The sequence below is a fragment of the Hesperophylax consimilis genome, chromosome 5, assembly GCF_061612785.1.
Source record: "Hesperophylax consimilis isolate HC1 chromosome 5, BYU_Hcon_1.0, whole genome shotgun sequence".
Lineage (NCBI taxonomy): Eukaryota > Metazoa > Arthropoda > Insecta > Trichoptera > Limnephilidae > Hesperophylax > Hesperophylax consimilis.
In genome coordinates, this window is record NC_142840.1 from 13,255,140 (window position 1) to 13,278,491 (window position 23,352).

The 23,352-nt window shown below is 33.1% G+C and overlaps 1 protein-coding gene across 2 annotated transcripts in view; it reads left to right on the forward strand.

Annotated features, from left to right (window-relative positions):
* alka (glycine receptor subunit alpha alkaliphile) overlaps positions 1 to 21,916 on the forward strand; it is a 95,631-nt gene extending 73,715 nt beyond the window's left edge. The window contains exons 4-10 of one of the 2 annotated variants that reach the window (XM_089632008.1): positions 9,648 to 9,747; positions 11,887 to 12,041; positions 13,128 to 13,283; positions 15,710 to 15,853; positions 15,937 to 16,166; positions 16,408 to 16,548; positions 16,750 to 21,916. In XM_089632008.1, the coding sequence (XP_089488134.1) occupies positions 9,648 to 9,747; positions 11,887 to 12,041; positions 13,128 to 13,283; positions 15,710 to 15,853; positions 15,937 to 16,166; positions 16,408 to 16,548; positions 16,750 to 17,046 (1,223 nt within the window). In that variant the 3' untranslated portion in view covers positions 17,047 to 21,916. The remainder of the gene's footprint in view (positions 1 to 9,647; positions 9,748 to 11,886; positions 12,042 to 13,127; positions 13,284 to 15,709; positions 15,854 to 15,936; positions 16,167 to 16,407; positions 16,549 to 16,749) is intronic. The other variant, XM_089632009.1, reaches the window with a different exon arrangement.
* Positions 21,917 to 23,352: the final 1,436 nt, after the last annotated feature.

Genomic DNA, 23,352 nt, shown 5'->3' on the forward strand with positions numbered 1-23,352 from the left:
CCACACAGCATTCCAAAGATGACATAGGGCCTGAGGTAAATTATTTTTATTAGAGCCTCGTGTATGGAGTTAATGTAATGTCACCATTAAATTCCATTTGCCGACTAGAAATACAAGACAAAATATAACATTCTTCTGCAATACATACACGACCAACTATCAGACACATTCACTGACTGGGGGTGCTATTGATTTATTTATGGCTCCATTTATAGAATCAAGCATAATCTATACCAACACTTTGTCGAATCCTAAAAAAAGCGTTGGTAAATTTATTTATTCCTTTAGATTTACACACAGTACAATATGATACAAGATATAATTAAAATATTTTTAGTGATTATAGATTATTGTACCTTAATTAGTTTTAATGTTTTGTCTTATATATGTAGTGTTGTTGTAATTTCTTTTTTACTTTATGTTACTCTTACCTTTTACTAATATTGCTTCATATTTAGTTTTTTTTCAATTATTTCTTAATATTTTCTCATTATACTTGTAATCACAATTTTACAATTGTGTATTTTGTACCTACTTTACAATTAAGGTTTTAAAGGATTACATCTATTTACTGTCAGTATCTCCTGTATAATACAGATTTTCTCCCATGTACACTGCATCATGTATCACTTTTATGTAAAAGCCTTTTTAGGCGTATATATATATAAATAAACAAATAAAAATATATAAATAATGTAGAATAAAAAATCATTACCTGTTTAACGTGTCACTCTATTGCAATTTACATAATAACCAACGTCCTTAACCCATTTCGCTTTTGATATAAGATTTGATAGAAGTAATCCAGTGTCCATCGGGTCGCCAAGGTACGTCAGAGCATCATAAAGGCCACGTGGTCATAAAGTAAACTAGTGAGATCCCCTTATGCAACGACAATAGTGAGCCGAACGGCTGCAGACTTGATTAACCCTTTGTTATTTATTTGCTTGGAACGCGATTTCCAAACACTGCAAATGGCGCGTGCAAAGAAAAATAAATTCTTTCAGTAAATGATGATGATGATGATTGGATTATTTGTATGGCGCTGTTTTCGTCAGAAAATCACCTCAAGGGTGCTTAACAACATCATTTATGAATTTAATCTATTCCTACCCCTTAGAATTATAAGTTATTACTTGTGGTTTATAACTAAATTTTATAACTAGTAGCTTATAACTAAGATCAATGTTTAGTAATTTACAACTCTTTTAAGTGACTTAAGGCGATGCACTACGTAGTAATGCAAAATCATGTGTTTTGGTTTGAAAATTTGGTCGCCTAGAAATGTTTCAGATGCTTTAATTAAATACTGCTAGTAGAATAAATCTTGGCCTTTGCAATAATCGAGTCTTTTTTAAATAAGTCTTTTTATAAGCCCAGAAAAAAATAGTGTAAAGGCCTATGAAAAGTGCTGTAAAGTTCAAAATCTCCTACTTACAAACCCATTTTCGGTTATTATTTTATTGTATAATGTGGAAAATTAAGTTATTTATAAAATGATCGGCAAAAAAATAAATATTTATGCCTGAACATCCACAAAATAAAATAAAAGGCACTTTTTGGCCATGTTTTTTTCTTGCATAAATCAAAGCAGACGGATGGTGTTAAGCGGGAATTTAAACCTTACCGCCATCTACGTAAGGGGTGTTATTGATAGCGGCTTGATTTAAAATATTGCACGACGTAGTGCATTGCCTTAAAACTATACATATTTTCATGACCGAGTGGGTATTTACGTAATACCGTTATAATAAAACTTACAACTACGGCGTAGACTAGAGATTTATGACTAACATACCTACATAATATTTACGTTTACAAATACAGATTGTTATGATTTCTGCCCGTGATGTCAGTGATAAGGTATAAAATTGAAAAAATAGTTAAAGCATAATAAATGGTTTTTACATTAAAGCGGTAGTCTATATAATATGACTTGCAACTACAGGCAATATCGATTTACGACTAAGATACATGTGGGTAATGTTCTAACAAGTGCATGCAAAAGTTGATATATGTTAAAAGTTTGCAACCACGCGATAAACAAAGCCATTTAAAACAGTAATAAAAGGTTAAATCAATATATATATGTCGATACTTGCTACCTTTTTCTGCAAATGTAAACAAATCAACTACAAGCACCTTATCTGTGTCAAATCAGACCATAATCAACAGGTACCTACCTTAATGCACGAAACACATAGTACAACACAAACAATTTCTATTTACAACCTTTTCTGTAATATTTCAAACCAACACCAATATTCATGCCTCAGCCTTCATATAAAAAAAACATGTTTAACACCTGCATATCTGTACGAAGTGTAAACATTATCAACACTTTTCCAGGACTCAATCCAAACATAATGCTGGGTTCCCACGTTACCTTTTTTATAGTAGCGCCACACGAGAGGCCATGAAGAAAATAATTTCCCCCATGGCAAATGTCTTCTTTGGGGATGCTGTGAGGAAGAAAGGAAGGAGAGGAAGCTCAGGGAAGCATAAATGTTACACGGTGATAACTTACTGATTAAAATTTTTTCTAATTTAAAAAAAAAATGTGGTAGAATTATACATATTCTTGTTAAAAATGGGACTGCATGGCTTTAACGAATGAATTGACAGATTTCCTAACAAACTATCAGTAAAACGTCGTGTCGTGTAGACTTTCGGAACACGTATTCATTAATACCTCCGCGCAGTAATTGGGTAGTCGTATCCGATGCCAAGTCCTAGAAAAACCTCACCCATGTATTTGAGCACCCCTGCTAAGTCACCAAACGCAGCGAACCAATTAGAGCGACCTATGTCAGAGGTGTTGGTTATCCAACAAATGGCTCCCGGGGCGGCGGTACGCATGCCTGCTTCCTAAATTGAGAACCTATTTTAAGGTATATTTCGACGAGTGAAATTTGAAGACGATTCAACTTTGGGTTTCTATCGAATGTTCATGGAATAAATGATGAGGTGTGCTCCCAGCTTAATCAACGTTATGTTTTTTACCAATGCCTATAACTCAACTTCCAAGTTCAGGTCTAGTGTGGTGTGCCCGTGTCATTAAAAAACACGTAGTTACACAAAGGAAAAACTAACCGGTTTCTCCAATATTTCTTCTTTTCTCTGTCCTTCTCTATCCTAATTCCCTTTCCCACACAGCGTTGCCCAACATTGCGGCGCCATTCTGTCTGAGGGCAGCTTAAGCCTCTTACTCTCGATTGGTTCAAGATGTCGCAATCATATAAGAATTGATTCGTAATTTTGACAGAATATATAATAAATATCCAAAAAGCATTATCTGGCGACTTCTTGATAACAAAAAAAAACAGCCGACAAGCTTTTAGACAAGATTATTATGTCCGAAACCATAAACTTGTTATATGAACGCAGACCTAAGGAAAACTGTAAAAAAAATATACCCCTTCGCTTCGTGTGTCATCTAAATTGGATAGTCTGAATTGGTCTGAATCAAAGATATTAGAAGAACGAGATGTGCTATGCGCAGTTCGTACTGAGTGGAATTGTTTTGCCGAGTGTCGCCGGTTTTGTTCACCAATACTACTGCACACCTTCGCTTGCGCTAAGGTATCCGCACTAATACATAGAACAGATTTCTGTGCGTACACGTCCCGATACCGTTCAAAGTACCCTAATTAGGTAGTACTCCGGCTACGGTCCGGCGGCCAACATAGCATATCTCGTTCTTTTAATATCTTTGGTCTGAATGCTCTCAAAGTCAGTTCCAATTCTAAATATGGCAATTAAAATAATTTTCCGTTAATTTTTTTGTATTATGGGTACAATTTTGAAAATGAAACTAATTCAATGCAAAAGATTTATAATTCATATAACCGGAGTTAAGGAATGAGCCACAAACGAACTTAGTAGTTTAAATTATCTTATTTATAAATTTGAATGTACGCATTTTTCCCAAAAAAAATGTTGGTAAAATGCTTCATTTACGATTAGTTCACCGTTTTACCGCCAGAGTGCACTAGCGCTACCTTCACCACTGGCGATAAAAATTAGAACTATTTACCTTGTCTTTAGGAGGACTACACTTAACAAGAAATCCGATTTTATTTACAGGTGTATACCTACCTTGATGGTGATCAAATTTTGTGGTCAATATAAAATAGACATTACTCGTCCACGTGTCTAGATGTTAGACTCTTCTCGCTTCCACGGAGAAAACTGATTACTGATATAAAATACTGTTAAAAAGGGGACTGGAGGCCTGTAACGAATGTATTGATTCATTTCATAACAAAATATCAGTAAACTACGAATATGTTATGCGGAAGTCGGAACACTTAAAATTTATAATATATTTGCATCTCGTCCATTATATTTATACTGTCGTGTTCAGATAAATTCTGAATGACTAATATTTTATAAGGAAATGGTGTAGTCACATTTTTATCAGTATTTCGATTTATAAGCTGTACTCATATTTCTCTGTGTACATGGAAACATTATCCCCTGAGTTGTAGGTATTGTGAATATACTGTCAGAGTTAACGAGCCTCTAATTAGTCTAATTGATTATGAAGATTTTTGGGGATGAAGAGGGTCAGTAAAAGAACTGAGCAGTCCCAAAGCGTTGTCTCTTTGTTGAATTAACTGAGCTCGTAAATCAATTTGTAAGTCATCCTCGTGATGTTTGATATTGATTAATAGCTCCACTTCTGTCATCAAACGAAGAATGGAAATCTATACGCGGATCTGCCGGCTTAGCGGGTACTTCTGCGTTCTGTGTCCACATAAGATTATGTAACCACACGGAATAAGGCAGCAGGATGTAAATTTTCTAAATAAATGTATTTGCTTCAACTAATACGATTTCTGTTTATTTGCACTATGCTTTAGAACATCTTGGCTTTGCTTTGATTCAGAGTATGAATTTCATCCAAAAGTAAAAGTTTTTTCGGTAATAAACATGACCGCAATAAAATATGTACCCAAAGTATCCCAAAAGTCAATCTCATCCATTGAGGGCTGATAGGCCTAATCAATACTCATATATTAAAAGACGAATTTAGTAAAACATCATTAGTTTACGAGATATTGTTACTTTTATGAATTTCGTGAAAACTGATAACTTGCAACAGTTTTTCAAATGCAACAGCCAAAAAAATCTATATTTAAGCATTCAACCCTGGATCAGCGCCTCACACTGATAAAAATAAATCTACCGCGCTAATCCAGAAAGCTATTTAAAAAAAATGGTAAAAATAAATAATTCATTCGAACCGGACTCAATTTTTTTTCTAAGGGTTTTTTAAAGCTGTTAGTTTTATTTTGGGTTGTGATCAATAGCAGGGCTTTTTAGAGTTGATAAGTAAAAAACCGAATCTCAGAATATGGAACTTTGTAGCTGTGGCGCTCTAAAAATTAATGATTCACGAAATTTACGAAAGCGCCAATATCTATTTTATTGAACTTTAATTCCTTTTCAGTTGATTGAATAAAATACTTGTTTTGGTCTGTAAAAACAAATAAACGACAATAAAGTTTATTGAATCAGTTTCTTTTCAACAGTCGGTTTGGTTTTTGTTTGGTTACATCTGACGCAATATCGCTATCTTGATTTTCGTTCTGTTTTGGTTTTCACGTAGAACGCGAACGGCTAAATTCTTAAATTAAAGGAAATACATTTCCTTTACATATATCCAACGATTTTTCTACTGAAGCCGTATTTTGATATTCTGGTCCGTCATAAGTTGGCCTGTCAGCCCTCTAGATCATTAGTCAACTCGAGGGTTAAAATTTAGATGTTTCTTGTAAAATCCCATCTCAGCCAATACTACAGTGGTATTGTATCGTATGCAATAACAATAAAAATATGAAAAATAGAATCAGACATGAAGCAATCGTACCACATTCCATTACAAAGTGTTAATCAATAACATTTTCACAGTAATAATATAAATTACAAATAACTTGAACAATTCGCCCTGGTGAAGTAATATCGTAAAAGGGTAAATATAGTTTTGTGATGTGATCGAGAAGTAAGGATATAATATCGAATAGTAATCCTGAGGTGGCGGGTGCGCAAGTAAAGTTTATTTAATTATTTTGTATTATTTTAACAATTTAAGCATTTAAAATAATATATAGTATTATATTTGCGCAACTTCAAGAGTGGAATATCCTCTCACTACCGCCCTGGCGTAGGACCATAATTCAGATTTGAAACGGCTTTAGCCGTGTTTGGTGAGCAGATCTGAATATCCAGGTACTTCTCTACCTTCCTTCTCCCCTCCCCACTGCCTTCAGCCAAACTACCCTGATTGGGGATGCCACAGTCTCACTGGCTCCGGGCGGTTGGGAGCTGTATTCACATAAAAACTTTACGACGAAGTTGAACTGCTTGAATTCTCTTCCGAGGGAGGTCGGAAACAAAAAATAGTTTCCAATAATTTGTGCACAAATGCCAAAAGTACCTACGTGTAAACTGTAGACTATACAACTACATAGGTAGTAAAAATAATTAATGCATTTTTAGAATTGAATTTGCATGAGAAGTTGCATGTTCTCTCTCATAAACGTTTGGTGTTTCACATATCGTCCCTCCCCTATTTTAACATTCTCTTCATTCTAATATTCGAACTTATTGACATCTCTTGGGATTAAACTTTACACTTTGCAACCTCCAAGATTCCCTGGTAACAAATTCTCCGAATTGTTTCAGTACCCACATAAAGCATACAATTCCTGGAACTTTCGCATGATTGTGTGGAACGATTATCCCAAGTGGAAATATAATCCCAAGCGGAATACAAGTCTTCTGGAAATTTTGGCTTATACGAATCGAACGTTATGGAATTCCACTTCAGGCCTATTTATTAGTCTGGCAAAATATTGATGCACGGAAAAAAAAACCAATGAGGTAATGACTTCACGAGTGCTCTGGTATAAGAGTATATGAGTTGGTGTTAGAAGCAGTTGCTCGTATAAGTCCTTAGCAACACGCTCGAAGGACCAGTCCCAAAACTCTATCAACTACAATTATATTCTATGGGACAATTAAATTTCTACATATATATACAATTTTCACATGATAAAAATGGGAAAAAATGTAAAAACAATAATATTGTAATAAATAAAATTTAATTGGCAATACGATTAGTAATAAATAAACAAAAGAAAAATTAAATTAAAAAATATATCGCCATCTACGTAAGGGTTGTTATTGATAGAGGCTCAATTTAAAATATTACATGACGTAGTGCATCGCCTTAACTAATAATTCCCACCTCCTACGCAAATTCATATAAAAATCACCAACTCATTAGAATGATTAACAAAGGGTGTTTATTTTTAAGACAGGGGTTTTCGTGTAAAATAAAGTGAGCGCACAAATTAATATTGAAAGTGGAAGGAAGCGCTAAACTGAGAGTGAAAACAGAAGCGGCTGTGATTGATTATCTAAAGCTGCAAATGATTGAAATTTTCTTATTAAATATCCCAACTAAGTGGTCTTATCTTGTTTTCATTCAAGGGCTCCTACAAAAAGACGGAGAATTTCGCAACGTTAATTTTAAACAGCCATTCATCTCCATAAAAATAATGTTCAGTCGAGTTGATTGGTGGGTATTTTCCATTATTTTTTTATTCAAATATATAAATCAATTTTACAACAACAAAAAAATCATTTGAGTTTGAATATTTTTGACATTTGTGCACGGAGAAAACTTACTGCACTAACTACTGGTAATTTATTAAAAATCTAGGGAAATTTTTCGTTTCCCGTTAAAAATGGGACTGCAGGGCTTCAACGAATGAATTGATAGAGTTCCAAACAAAGTATCAGTCAAAACGAATGTTTTTGAAATGTAATAATATTATTTTTATTTTACTACATCCATATTCTTAAATTTATTTACATTTAGTGTGTATCTAATTTAGTAACTGCTGTTTCAGTTTATTTCATTATCTATACGTTTTTTATCATGCTATATAAATTTGTTTTTCTTACTTTATAAATAAAAACTTTCTTTATTTTCTTTACCTTATGTATACTGTAATGGCACTACCCTAATTCAAACACGAGAAACGTTTTTTTCTATTGAATTGGGAAGTTAACGTTAAAGAAAATATTTTATTGTAATTAATTTTCAGAACCATATGTTTTTCTTCTGTAAATCTGTCATATGTACGTATTTCAAATAAAAAAAAATCAAAATTTACTATGACGGCGGAAAAAATGTTCATATTGATATTGATATTACATACTGATATTTTTAGGAAAAGAACACGTGCTCTCGATATATTCTGAATGACTATTTTATTAGGAACTTTTTTAAGTTTAATTTTAATTTTTCTCCGTGTGGAGATGCTTGTAACTAAGATGATTTCTTTGTTTCCAGTGTTTTTAGTATTTTTACCCGATTACCTACTCCTCACACACTTTTTAAAATTCATTTTGGGGTGCATGCTCCGATAGTTCAAAATGATTCGTCACAAGATGGCATCACATTGACAATCTTCTTTCTTTCGGCTTATACTATAATATTATGTTTTAATATTAATGGAAAGGGCGGTACGTATATTTTATATTTTAATGTATCTTAAAACCTTCTTCTTCTTCTTCAATGGCGCTACAGCCCATTTCGAGCCTTGGCCTCCTTTAACATGAGCCTCCACCGCCCTCTGTCCTCGGCCGTCGTCTTCCAATCTGCAACATGGAGTAGTCCTCTGGCATCTTTCCTGACATCGTCCTCCCATCTCAGCCTAGGTCTGCCCGCCTTTCGTTTACCTCCCGGGTGTCCTGTTAGAACCTTCTTTGGTACACGTGTGCTTGGCATTCGGTGCACATGTCCGGCCCATCTTAGTCTTTGGAGCCGTAAATGAGTAGAGAGTCTGGGAGCTTGGTAGATGTCATAAAGCTCCTTATTGTGGCGGATTCTCCATGCCTCTCCCTCTCGCACCGCTCCTAAGATTCTTCGAAGTACCTTTCTTTCGAAGGTGTCCAGCCGTTCCGCAGACTTTGCTGTCAGTGTTCCCGCCTCACATCCATAGGTCAAGACCGTTCTAATAATTGTTTTATACAGGGTTATTTTGGTTTTCCTATGGACGTTTCGGGATTTTAACACTGGCAGCAACGCGAAGTAAGTGTTGTTAGCGGCTGTGATGCGCTTTCTTACTTCTGCTGGGTCTTCGTTGTCCTGCGTTATGATGGAGCCCAGGTAGGCAAACTCTTCGACCACTTCAAAGTTATAACCATTAACACTTAAAACCATTCACAATTAAACAAGCAGTATCATAAAAGGTTTTAAAAAATGGTTAAATTTCTGCTGAAAAAACGTTAGAGATTCAATTTATTACACGCAGGGAGATAGTGAACGCAATATTTTTCTCTCTAACAGTCATGTTTTCTTTATATAATATCTCTAGTCTAAGGTTCCATATATACTGTCGGCTGATCCCACCACTTCACTATGCCAATTTCATGATGCAAGATCTCACCGTTGACGATTTTTTGTTGCTTAACAGAAACAGATTTATACTCTATCTGACGTTTTTGTAGACTTCGTAGAAAACTTACATACTCGTAGTTATGAAAACAATTTTCCATCCGTAAATCTTTTATATTATATCTATGTAGTTTTATAACTATTATTAATATAAATTATATATTTATTGCAGAGGTCCGTCCCCCGTCGAGAAAGGGTCAACCCGTCACGGTGGAGTTCAGCATCTACGTAGTGGACGTCAATTCAATCAACGTCGAGGATATGGATTTCCGGTAATACTACGTTCCGTTGCACAGCGTTATTACTTTTCCTGGCACAGACCCGTGAAATATCATGGGACATTATATTTACAATTTTGAATAAGAAATTAAATATTTTTTTGTTAAAATATTACATTAGGTAGGAACTTCATCGATGTATAAGCTTTATTACAATCAGTCCCCACTTTGAAAGCTACAATTAAATTTAAAGGAAATTGTGTGGTTCATTGAAATGGAGTTACAGACGGACTTACAACCGAAATTCGTATTTTTGATTATTTCGTTCAATTACTTTTTTATTATCTTGGTTTGTACTACATAGGTTGTCATGAAATCTAGAAGATGAAGTCTGCCATTCACTTTAAGGTGAAAATCATTCAGTTTAAAAAAAAGTTTAATGCTTTGTCGCGTCAATCGCCTTCCTAGAGTTACGCAAAATATTGATTTATTTTATACTAGCTGACGATGCCCGGCGTTGCTCGGGGTTGTGAATGATTTTGAGGTTTTTCTCTACTTTCTATAAATATAATATGTATGTATTATACATGTAATCCTTCCGAAAGGAAATCCGTTGGGTAGTTTAAAAGAACTAAGCCCACAGACAGTTGCGGATACTGACTTATTTAATACTAGCTTATGACGTGTACCGTGTACCCGGCGTCGCTCAGGGTTGTGAATGATTTGGAGAAAAATTTTGAGGTTGCAAGCTCTAGGATAAACGCCGACTTTTCTCTACTTTTTATAAATGTAATAAGTATCTATTATATATATGAACCTTCCGGAAGAAATTCTCTAAACGATAGTGAAAACCCTATAAAAATCCGTCTCGTAGTCTAGAAGAACTAAGCGCACAAACTGACAGATCGGATAGCAACTTTATTTTAGGTATACTATTTAAAAAGTAGCAGACGTGAACCCGGCGTTACTGGAAATTACCCTTAGAAGATGGACATTTACGGTTGCAATTTATTCTGTAGGTCTGTTTAAGATACAATTCCGTAGTACATTATTTTGATGCATCTCATAAGGTTTATCCAGCGTTGGCAATGTATGCGCCTGAAAATAGTTTTTACGACTTTATTACAAAACATCGTTTTTTCTCTACTTTCTATAAATACAGGGTTTTCCAATAAGAGGTGTTATTTTGAATAGCCCGCTATTTCAGTAGATGTTACTTTTGAAGCTGTCATTTTTTGACATTTGACAAGTAGAAACTATGCCATTAATAAAAATGGAACGTACACGCTTCAACAATGCATTTAAATTATTAAAAGTCACTTGGGTGAATCAAATGCAAATCATCTTGAGTGATGAGGCCCATTTCCACCTCGGTGGCTTCGTCAACAAGCAAAATTGTCGCATCTGGGGCTCGGAAAACCCAAGAGTTATTGTTGAAAAGCCTCTCTATCCTCAACGTGTGACTGTTTGATGCGGTTTATGGTACTTTTTCGAAAATGAGGCTGGAGCAACAGTTACGGTGAAGGGATTGGGCTATCGAGAGATGATTAATGATTTTTTTATGGCCGGAATTGATCTGGACAGCGTTTACTTTCAACAAGATGGCGTTACGTGCCACACAAGCGACGAAACCATTGATAATTTACGATTGAATATCAAAATAACACCTCTTATTGGAAAACTCTGTATAAAACGCATGTATTATTATACTTTAACCTTTCGGAAGAAATTCTATAAATGAGGGTGAAAACCTAATCAAAATCCGTTGCGTAGTTTAGAAGAACTAAACGCACAAACAGATAGACACGGATATAGAATTTGTTTTATACTATTTAACTAATAATAATAAAAACTTTTAAGAGATTTACAGCTCAAATTTAAAAATGTTTTTAGTTTAGAAATTGAAATATCCCACATTATACAATAAAACACTCGAACAAAATTTAGAATTCTTTACGGAATCCGAAAGATCATTTTCGCAGGCCTGCTAATGAATTCTTTAAGGGCTTATTAAAAGTTTTACAAGAAAATTACATAGGCCAAGGTGAATCATAATCAAAGAATTTATTATTATTCTGATCGATTAGATATAAATTACTTTGAAGTTCTAGAAAAAATCAATCACTTTGAAAAGTGTAAATAATATTTATAATGTCTCATAAGTTATTAGAATTATCTGTTAACATGTTTCAGCGTGGACATGTTTATTCGCCAGACATGGGTGGAGTCAAGACTTCAACTGCCGAATGATATATTCGAAGAGGGGGACGACTACGTCACACTCCCATCGGAGTTCTTCGATAACCTCTGGCACCCGGATCCATACTTTCTTAACTCTAAAATAACAGGTTGGAAATTACCTTCAAAACATATTATTGGAATAGTTTAGGTAATCTTCATGTTAGCAACATTGATGGCAATGGCACACCACCCCCCAGTGAAATATAATATCCTCGCGGAAGAAAAATTACAGAACCGAACTGCGAGGACAAAGAATATTGTCTACGCTTGTGAGTATCACCAGTCATATTGGGTAGAAGAACGTATGTGCGCAAGTGCACGGATAGAATGAGTAGCTACGGCTTTTTAAATTTGTTTATTAAGGTACTGTTGAAAATTTGACCATTTCCAAATAAAATATTTGTCTTTCGGAATAAATCTAAACACGTGTACAACGCATTTAAATAAATTTAATGGACGCGATGCATAAATATTAGTATTTTGAAGAACACGTGAACTGAATTTCTCATAAAATATCCGTGCTTTACTGACGGTTTGATATGAAATTTGTCAAATAATTCGTTTTAGGCCTCTAGTCCCGTTTTTAACAGGAAAATTTTGACCAGTATTTTAATAAATTAACAATATTTCATGTCAGTAAGTTTTCTCCGTGTGGTTCGAAGAAGCCTGAGTTACCCCTGAAAGATATGACTGAAATACCAAGGTAATTAATTAATGTACCATAGGTTTTTCGAAGTAAAATTAAAAGAGGTTGTACTTTAAAAAGGATTTATTTAAAGGTTTAAGAGGCAGGGTTTATGATGTAAAGTGGAAGGACGCAGAAAGGAGAGTGTATGACGGGCAAGTGCATGGGTGGAAGGAGAAGTCAGGGAACCCCAAGGAAGAGATTACATGGCAATGTAAATTAATTACTTGAGTCGAGTATTAATGCAAATGAAGCTAGGACTGTGTGCGTGATAGTTATTCATGTATTTAAATACTTAAGAGTAAACTGAAACGGTTGTAGGTATTTTTCGTACCACCATTGTATCCATTACGACTCTCTGAAAGTCTTCCATTCGCGTGCTAAAAATGGGCACGATTTTGTAATGTATTAGTTTATTATACTAAAAGGTTGGCGTGCGAATAATTGATCTTGTTAAACGGTGGTTTTGTACCTACAGTATGATAAAAACAAATTTCTTTTATTCCAGAGATCGCGACGCTCACTCATAAATTTTCTTCAGTCACTCTTTATAAAAATAAAACTGTGAAATACGCTGCCCGAATGCACGCCATCATTGCGTGTCAGATGGAGTTCCAATTATATCCAATGGACATACAATCCTGCCCGATATATATCGAAAGTTGTAAGTATAAAACCATAAGCTCACTGCTCCTATAGGGCTTGTGCTTTACCTAACCTACCGTTTCGTACACAAACCATGACCATGAACTTTTTTGAAAAAAGCGGCAATAACTGTATTAAATTAGTGATATATATAAATAAAGCTTTCATATCGATGATGCTATAAAAAAAAATCACCAATGTCAAGGAGCAAGATTTTAATAATAGGATTTACAAGACTTATTTGGGTAGCTGATTCCTTTTCAAGTATGTTTTGCCTCCAGCACCTCTCTTAGAAAATACTTAAGCTTTTTAGACTAATTATAGCATTGACATGCTCTTCGTAATACGTATTTCTGCCATATCCCACACGAGTCAGAAGTACTAGAAGTAATCTGTCATACCTGCCAATTTAAAATCGATAATTATTTTTTAATGATAGACTAATGTTTTTAAGAGAAGTTTTTTATGCATGGTACAAAGGATAGCAAGTTATTTTTACTTTCGGCATTTGTTTTTACTTGGGAGATATTTACAATTTGTTTGGATATATCGATTATAATCATATTTTTTTACACCTGTAATATGCCCTATAGCAGTGCTCCGCAACCTTTTCTCACCTACGACACACCAAATTTCTTCCTAGAATTCCGCGGCACACCAAAAGCTAAAATATATAGATATTAAATTGATACACAAATTTTACAATAATTCCTTGTTTTTTATTTGAAAAGTATACATACATACATATAAATATAACATATTTATTTTTAAGCAATCTTAACAATTATTATAAAATAATAATAAATTAATGAGCGATTAATTGTTAAATTAACCTGCGCTTGTTTCAATGAACACAAAAGTTTTATATTCGGCTCGATTTTTGACAGCGCAACCCGAAGTTCTTGGTCAAGACCTTTTAAGCATGACCGCTTATCATTTTTAATTAATACAAGCGTTGAAAAACTTTGCTCACATAAATATGTCGTTGAAAATGGAAGTAGTGTTAAGAATGAGTTGGCGGAAATGTGAAGATATTCTTTTTTAACGTAAATCCAGAAAACATCTAATTGATCTTCGGAGAAGTGAAGTTTTATTGTCATGTCATTATTTAAATCTGTAAATTCCACTCAAATTTGCAGAGGCAGTGCTTCCGTAGAATTTATTGCATTGGTTGCAAAAGGATTTCGAATCCAATCGTATTATTCCGTATTAATGGAATGAAAATACTGACCAAATTTTTGCTGAAGCATAATTAAATGTTGTTGGGCCAGATCCACAGTTTTCAATTGTACTAACCTTGATCCTTTGGGCTAACTTTGGTACTAACTTTTTCTGCCGAAGTTCGTTATTAAGTTCATTCAAATGCTCGAATATATCAGCCATGTATGTATGCAAGTTTGGATATCCAGTAATTATCATCGAGGTGCTGAAATAGTTTGGGCATATTTTGATTTAAAAGAAACTCGCACACCTCGTGACGAAGCTCAAACAATCTAGCCAAAGCTTTGCCTCGGGATAGCCAACGAATTTCAGTATAAAACAATAAGGATTCATATTCGGCTCCCATTTTTGCATAGAGTATTCCAAAGATTCGCGAGTTTAGGGCTCTTGATTTAATTGTGTTTACGATTTTAATGCATTCATTCATCGTGTTCAAAAGTTCCTCCGGTAAATTTTTGACCATCAATGCTTCTCGATGTATGCAGCAGTGTGTAAATTGTAACTTTGGATTTTTTTGTTTTACACAAGAGACAAAACCCCTTTTATTACCCGTCATTGCCGCAGCGCCATCCGTGCAAACAGCAATGCAATTGCTCAAATCATCGGTTACTTGAAAAAATTCTTCACCGGTAGTTCACTCTGGAACCTCCTTACAAAATAAATAATGTTCTTTAAGTCCTCGTTAACGAAAAGTACAATAGCTATCAACTGTGCTTTATTTTTAATATCGGTTGTTTCGTTGATCTGAAGTGCAAAATTTTCAGCCAATAACAGTTTTCTAATCAGTGTTTCTAATATATTGTGAATAAGTCTTTTAACAGTATCTTCAGACAATGAAAAATAGACAATATTATGAAAAATATTTTGTCATTGTGTAATAAATACATAATGAAATATTCTAAAATGTCAAATACATTGAATTTGACCGCGGCACACCTGTGCCCGGCTCACGGCACACCAGTGTGCCACGGCACACCGGTTGCGGAGCACTGCCCTATAGTAAAGTGAAAATAAAACGGAAGCGAATGCGATGTTGAAAAAAAAATTGTCACCATTTTTTCAGCAAGTTTTTATTGCTCTTGTAGGTCCTTTGCTGCCCTTCAATACTCCCCTATTGCTCCCGAGGTCACCGTCGTTCTTCCCTTGGATCTCTTAATCCAAATGATAAAAGATTATACACGGTCAATAATTATTATTCATAATCTATTTAAAAATATTTTTCAGTTTCTTACAATAATCAGAAGGTCCGATTACGTTGGAACGTAGCAGGTGTCACCATAAACCCAGAATTGAAGTTGCTTCAATATCACATGGGTGAACCACTAAGGCTGGAAGAAACAGATGGATATATGGTAGAGAAAGACGGTAGTAATTATCACTTTTCTATAGCTTTGATGGAATCAAATATACAAACTATACGTATTTTTTGTAATGGTTGTGTGGTGTTCCAGGAAATTATTCGCGACTGGTAGTGTACTTCAGATTCGAAAGACAGATCGGTCACCATTTAATACAAACGTTTGCTCCATCGTCCTTGGTTGTGATGCTATCTTGGTTCAGTTTCTGGTTGGACCTGGACGCGATTCCTGGTCGAGTCACTTTGCTGGTCACTTGCATGTTAACGCTGGTGACTATGTTCACTGGACTTAGAGCTGATATTCCTCCAGTGGCTTACGTCAAGGTTTGGCTTATCTCACTTTCTTATCCTTGTTCCTTGAAAATCTCCAAATAACTCATGAATCGAAAATCAGTTGTCCTTGAACATTTTTCGGAACTGCTGGAACAAGATGACGTTAAAGTTTTATAAGTAATAAATAGGCAAAACTTCAAAGTGAGAAAACTTACTCGTTTGTACTAACCGTTTAGGATTGGTGCACATAATCTTTTGATTATTATTATATTATGTATTGTTTAATTTACAGGCTTTGGATTTGTGGATGGCAGGATGTATGGTGTTCGTTTTTGCGGCTCTTGGAGAGTTTGTTGTAGTAAAAGTTCTTGATGTTCAGTACCAAATAAACAAGAAAAAGTCTCAGGAAGGAATGCCCCGTTTGATTCCAGTGGTAAGAAATACTCACTGTTTATGCATTTCCTATCGACTTAAGTAAATAATAAAATTGGCTGGAAAAGAAAACTAAAATTGACACTAAAACAAAAACCGATCACAATAAGTGATGGATTTGAGATTCTGCAAGACAGCAAAATTTGTGTTTTGGTTCTTTTATGATTGAGGTATATTTAATTATTATTTTTATACTTTCTAGAGAATCAACTCCAACGAGAAAGGCGGTTGCAACACCGTGGCAGCATGGGACAATGCTGGAGTGCGATGCAGGAAGGTGGAAGTGGTATCTCCATCAGGCAGCAGTACTGGACGGGCTGGTATGGAGAGAAGACAGAGCATCTTGCAGGTGGCCTGGATGGACCAGGACACCGGACAAGAGAAGGTGCTGTGGCGGGAGATCGACAAGCTCTCCAGGGTCATCTTCCCAGCTGTCTTCCTCCTGTTCGTCATACTCTACTGGCCAGTCTTACTCCTCAAAACCAAGATGGTTGCGTAACGTCATACTTTGGGTAGTTCAAAATAGTTAGCTGCTCAAACCTTAACGGAATACAGCATTTTGTCATGCTGTCTTTATCAGACGTCGATATTGAAAACCTGCCTATCGATTATATGTGTCTTTGATACAAACTTGAGTAATATTTTTAATTTATATCATTACCAATGAGTCACATTACTACAACACAGCCGAAACTGCAAGAAAACTCCTTTTTGCTAAGTCAGACACTAAGAGTTCAAATTGTAATCAAAATGTTTGGTTTGAAGAAGTGAAGAATATAGGTTGTGTTAGATAAGTTAACAATATCAATTAGATCCTGTTTATGGAAAGGAAGTGTAACTATTGCTTCTGTGTTCGGAAAATGAGGAATACAAAGTCAGGTCACACAGTTTCCATAAACTAGGGGACAGAATTTTCATAGTAAATAATATATATTTTCGCATTGTTATTTTTCAGCCAAAAAATGGTCGAGCCGATGTTTCGTAGTGTGTATGTACGCATTGTACACGCGCCATTCAAAATAATCGTTAATCGTAGTTCTTATCATTAGCTTAAATTTCTTCTTCCCTTCTACACGAAACCAACCAATATATTTTATTGAGGATATCTATCAATCAAATCATATTGATTTCGTAGGGTTTTATACCATATAATATTATTAATATGAGCCCATTCATATAAATATTGTTTATCCAATATATTTAATTCTAAATCATCAAACAATTTGTTATGCGAAAATTGTTGCGGTTGTTTTAATTTTAATTTATACACTAACAAACGCATTTAAACTCATTCCTATTTTTCACTGTAATCATGCTTTCTTCCAAACACTCTAATATTACTAAGAAATTTAATGAATTTAAAATAAAAATCATCATGTTGTCCTTAATCTATTTGTTAAAAATTAGGGAGAATGGTTTCCTTAAACATACCTATATTAATTGATTCATAAAGTAATTTAATTTTTATATATATTCATATTAGTTTACATTGTCTATAGGTTGACTGTTCAAAAATGCAAGAAAAACATAAGAAAGAACAAGCCAATTTTTTGACAGATTTTAAAAATCAACGTTTTACCAAAGTTTCTCAAAATATTTGTAACATTTGCAAACCATTCTATGAAAAATCACCTGTGCCTGAATACGTAGGGAAGATTTGTACGTCTACACAATTTGTATTTATATTCTAGAGTAGAAGTAAAAGATAAGTTTTCATCTTTTAGGCAGTGTAAAAATGCTTAAACACCAATAAATTTTCCACAAGATTAGAAAAAATGCACAATATTTTGAATGTATGCGTATTTAAGTTTATGAAAAAATATAAAAATTTAGAAACATTTTTATTTAAAATTAAAAATAATTTATTAAATCTTGTGTAGTTACGTTAGGTAGCTAGTGTTGTATATTAGTTAAATATTCAGGACCCGAATAATTACTTATATTATAATATAAATATAATATTTATTGAAATCAGCCTCCAGTGAAATTCGTCCCTCCAAATATCCTTACAATTACTCTTTTGGCATACAAATTGCAAGCTAGCTTAACAATAATTGCTTCATTGGAATAAGGAATAATTTTGGAGGTTTAGCCACAAAGAGACGCGTAAAATTTTCTTGTGTTAATTAAATTAATTAGGAAAGATGTTATGAAACATAACGGTGATAATTATTTTTTTACTAAATATATATTTTTGAATAGTTAAATATATTATTCAAGCTGAGTTAGATGCAAATAGCACAGCAATGAACATATTATGTAAATTATTTGCTTTTGAGTAGGTTCCTCCCAATTGTATTTATGTATTTGTTTTTTATTAGTAAAAAAACTTACTTTCCAATGATTGACTTTCAGTGGCTTTACCACTGTTCGAAAACGAGAAACAGCTGTTACATATTGTAAAGAGTTGTATAAAATGTACACAAAACTATAAAGACCTTTGTTTGTATTTGTACGCATGCATTAACTTATATTAGTAAGTAACTAAGAAAATGTAGCTATATTGTTAAGTTTTTATTTGCTGTAAATAAAAGTTTATATATATATATACATATTTACATTTTAAGATAAACTTCATGACAATATTAAAGAAATTGCAGCTTTTGCGTGGCCTTAAACATTCACATTTACTATTAGTATAATACATTTGTGGTTAATTATCACAAAACCTTGCACTCAATTGGTACTGCGAAATACCCCAGGACTACGATTTTGGGAACAATTTACTTGGAACTTGCTCCAAACAAAATTAGTTTTTAACGAAAAAAAATTATAAGACCAAATTCTAAAATTAAAAACGAAGAAATAAAAAAATCGAAAGTCTATTATCATTCCATACAACACATAATAATAATTATTATTCCATACAGTGTTCAGTCATTTACATTCTTAATATCACATAATCGACTAAATTAAGTTATACATTCTGCCTTTACCGATATATTACAATATTACAAGTCTAAATCATTGCTAGCGCCATTGCCCAACAACTGAACTCCTTTTGTTGAAAATATTCTTCCTGAACTCGTCGATCTTTATAGAAAACCATCATCGTTCTTTGTTCTTTGACCGCGCCATACCGTCGAACGTGAAAGTTTTTTAACAGTCCTTGGACCAGGGAACATAATTTTTTTCGGGTTGCAACCCCAATTTACAGAGGCTCATGCCCTTGGGGTAGTAAGGCTTCTTCTGCCATTTTATCAAACAAAAATAAAATTTAGTTACAATACGTTCTTCATAACTTTTCGCAAATATAGAAGGCTATTTTCGGATATTAGATAAAAAAAAAATGTGATGCTATCAAACTTCGAGACATATAATGATTAAAAATTAACATTATTACAATAATATCTTGGGGCGACCCCACAGAAAACCCTTCGCGACCCCATTTGGAGTCGCGACTCATTATTTGGGAACCTATGTCCTAGAGGTTGGATACCCTAAAAAAACTGAGTAATTCTTCTGATTCATGTTGGAATGAACGTAATATGTTTAGAAATTTAATAGGTACTAACCTGTCACCTTGAAGCTATAACCGGAGTGAAGCAAGGGTGCATTATTGTACCAACACTATTTTCTATGTTCCTGGCTGCAACACAAAAACTATCGAAAACTTTTTTCAAAACCATAAATTATTCGATACATTCCATCGATATATTTAGGTTGATCGTAGGTACCATCAACAAAATACCAGGTACAGGTAACAGGTACCTACCATGAACCAAATAACAGGTTCAGGTAACAGGTATACACCATCAACGAAACCAAGCATTTGGTTGATGGTGTATACAATTTACGTTTTATATATTTATCTAGGTAAGTGTTGGCTTTTATTTATGAATTGGTGCTATTCTATTATCCCTTCATTTCCTTTGCATTGCGCATTCCACACGGAGAAAAATGAGCATTGCTGATTTATTAAAATCTTGTTAAAAACGGGATTGCAGGCCGTTTCCTAAAAAATACATTGAAACACGTATGAGGAAATATTCGGATTTTTATGAACACGTGTTACGACATTGTGATTGTACATTCGTATCTTACTAAAAGTTTTTTGGGAAACCTGTCAATTTATAAGGGCCTGCAGTCCCGTTTTTAACCGGATAATGAATAATTTGAAGAGAGTCTTAATAAATTAGCAATATTTTATGTATGTAAGTTTTCTCCGTACACTTTTGACATACAACATATTGTAAATGGAACTTAACTGGCTTATTTTGTTCTCAACATCTTAATCCTCCAAAAAATAAAATTAATTCATTTGTATAACTGTATGTTTCCTAAATATACTCAAATAAGATATTGTCAAAGATAATAAAAAAAATAAAGTTATATACCTAATAATATAATCATTTTCGTTTAAATACATAACTAAATCATAAATCATTTAGTCATACTACGACAAACCTGCCTATTTACTTGTCATTTTGGGTTTAATTTTCAAAACATTATCCAATTTTCGTTAGAAGTTAAATATTTAATTTTAAATATTATTTTTCTCCGTGTTTTTTTTTATGGATGGTAGTTGTTTTGATACGGTTTATTCCACTAATAAATGTCTCTTTCTACAGTCAATATGCAAATATTTTCTAATTTTTTTCTAACAAAAATGCCAGGCTGCGATTTACATTGTGCTTGTACATGACGAATTTTATTATTAACATAGAATACCGAAACATTTTGAATCATGGTCACATAATATATTTTTGAACTAACAGATAGATGTACCTAGTAGTGTGGTATATATAAAACAAAAGTGCATTTACGGTCGACAAAATAAGTTTAAAAAATACCTAGGTAATTTTAATGCTTTCAAAATAAAAGTTTGCTAATAACTTAATAAAAAAAAATAATGTTTTAAAAAACAAGTTAACGATCTTTCTTCATCGTGCTATTTTTATTATGTAAGAAAATAGTATGCCTACACTTTTGTAAGGTAGTTGTGAATGCAGAGTATATTGTACAGAGTATTAAGAGACGTACCTACCTGACTTACCCACCAGTGATTTGGAGTAAAAAATGTATATGTAATTATTTTGCTCTCCGGTGACAATTGTTGTTTAATTCTTTTTTTTTTTTTGTAACTAAACAAAAAAATTTTCACAGGCTGATTCAATACATACTGATTTTTTTCGTTGAAAAAAAAATCAATCGAAAAAATGTTGTCTACATTTTAAACTCCAAATAACTTCGAGAATAACTGGTTAGAATAAGTGAGATAAGTCTCTGAAAAACCTGTATATCATACAAAAAATTTACTTAGAAAACATTGCGTCATAAACTGTTAAATAAATTTTCTTCATAATTATGTGAATACATATTTTCAATAAACTCCATAAATGTATTTTTCAGTGAGTTTTATTTTTCTGGGTGACATTTTTTTTCTACAGTATTATACATCAAAAAATTGTATTATAATTTTATAAAGCTGCCTACGTAAAAAAATATTATTTTGGGAAAAATTATTACTCGTGTTAACATATCACAGAAATAAATATTTATTTAAAACATTAGGAAAAATATTGTTTTATTTGATTATTTTTTATCAGTACTAAATTAAAGTATACACGAGATTTATATTAAATAAAAATCGGCCCGATTTCCGCCATGAACTATGAAAAGAGAATAAAATATTATATTTACAATAAAATTAGGTCCTAACCATAAATAAATTATTTTTTAATTAACTTCTTCTAAACGACGTAAAACGACGGAAATCTGTGGGTTTTCCATGCGGAGATAATATTAAATTTGCATTACGTTTCCGCATGAAAGCTAATTATTACAAAAATATAAAATAAGATAATGTTACTTAAATTATTTATACACGGTGTCCAGCAACTTGTAGAAAAGCTGGAAGTTATACCACAAAATCGACTTAAAATGTGGTGTTTACGAGTCCGAACACCGTGCACTTAAAAATTTCTGTAATTTTAATGTACTAGTTAGATTTTTTAAACCTTTAAATGTGTGACTTCTTACGTGTGTTCTCAGATGACAGAAAAGTGATTTGAAAAATGTCAATTTCATTTTCCATTTTTCAGAAAATCGTGTTTTTCAGTTCAATATAATAAGGAAATTATTAAACTTACTAATTTCGGTTGTCGGTGTATGAATTTTACTATTCTTTATTTTGGCATTCACCCATTAGGGATGATCTTGGCCATATACAATTAACATTTTTCTTATTAACAATATCATCATAAACATAACATAAATAAACCAAACATAACATAAACATAACATAACATACTTAACATAAACGGTACAGAGCTGGTAACAGTAGGTTATCACAAAATTATAAAAATAGGAACCTGTGTACAATATAAGTGGGCGCTTTTCGTTATTTAACCAAAGATTTTTCTAAAATTAGTAGCGTTTTTTTTAAACAGAACTATGAAATTGGCAATATTATAAACAAACACAGCACATGGGAGTAAACAAATGTGATTATAAAACATAAAGATTAACATAACACAAACATACCATGAACACAACATAAACATATCATAACATAACATACACATAACATGAACATAACATATCATAAACATAACATAACATAAACATAACATAACATACACATAACATATCATAAACATAAACATAAACATAAACATAACATAACATAACATAACATAAACATGACATAACATAAACATGACATAACATAAACATAACATAGGGCATAACATAAACATAACTTAACAAAAAAATACAGGGCTGGTAATAATAGGTAATTACAAAATTATAAAAATAGGAACCTGTGCACAATAGTAGTTTTTTTGTTATTTAAAAGAACCGA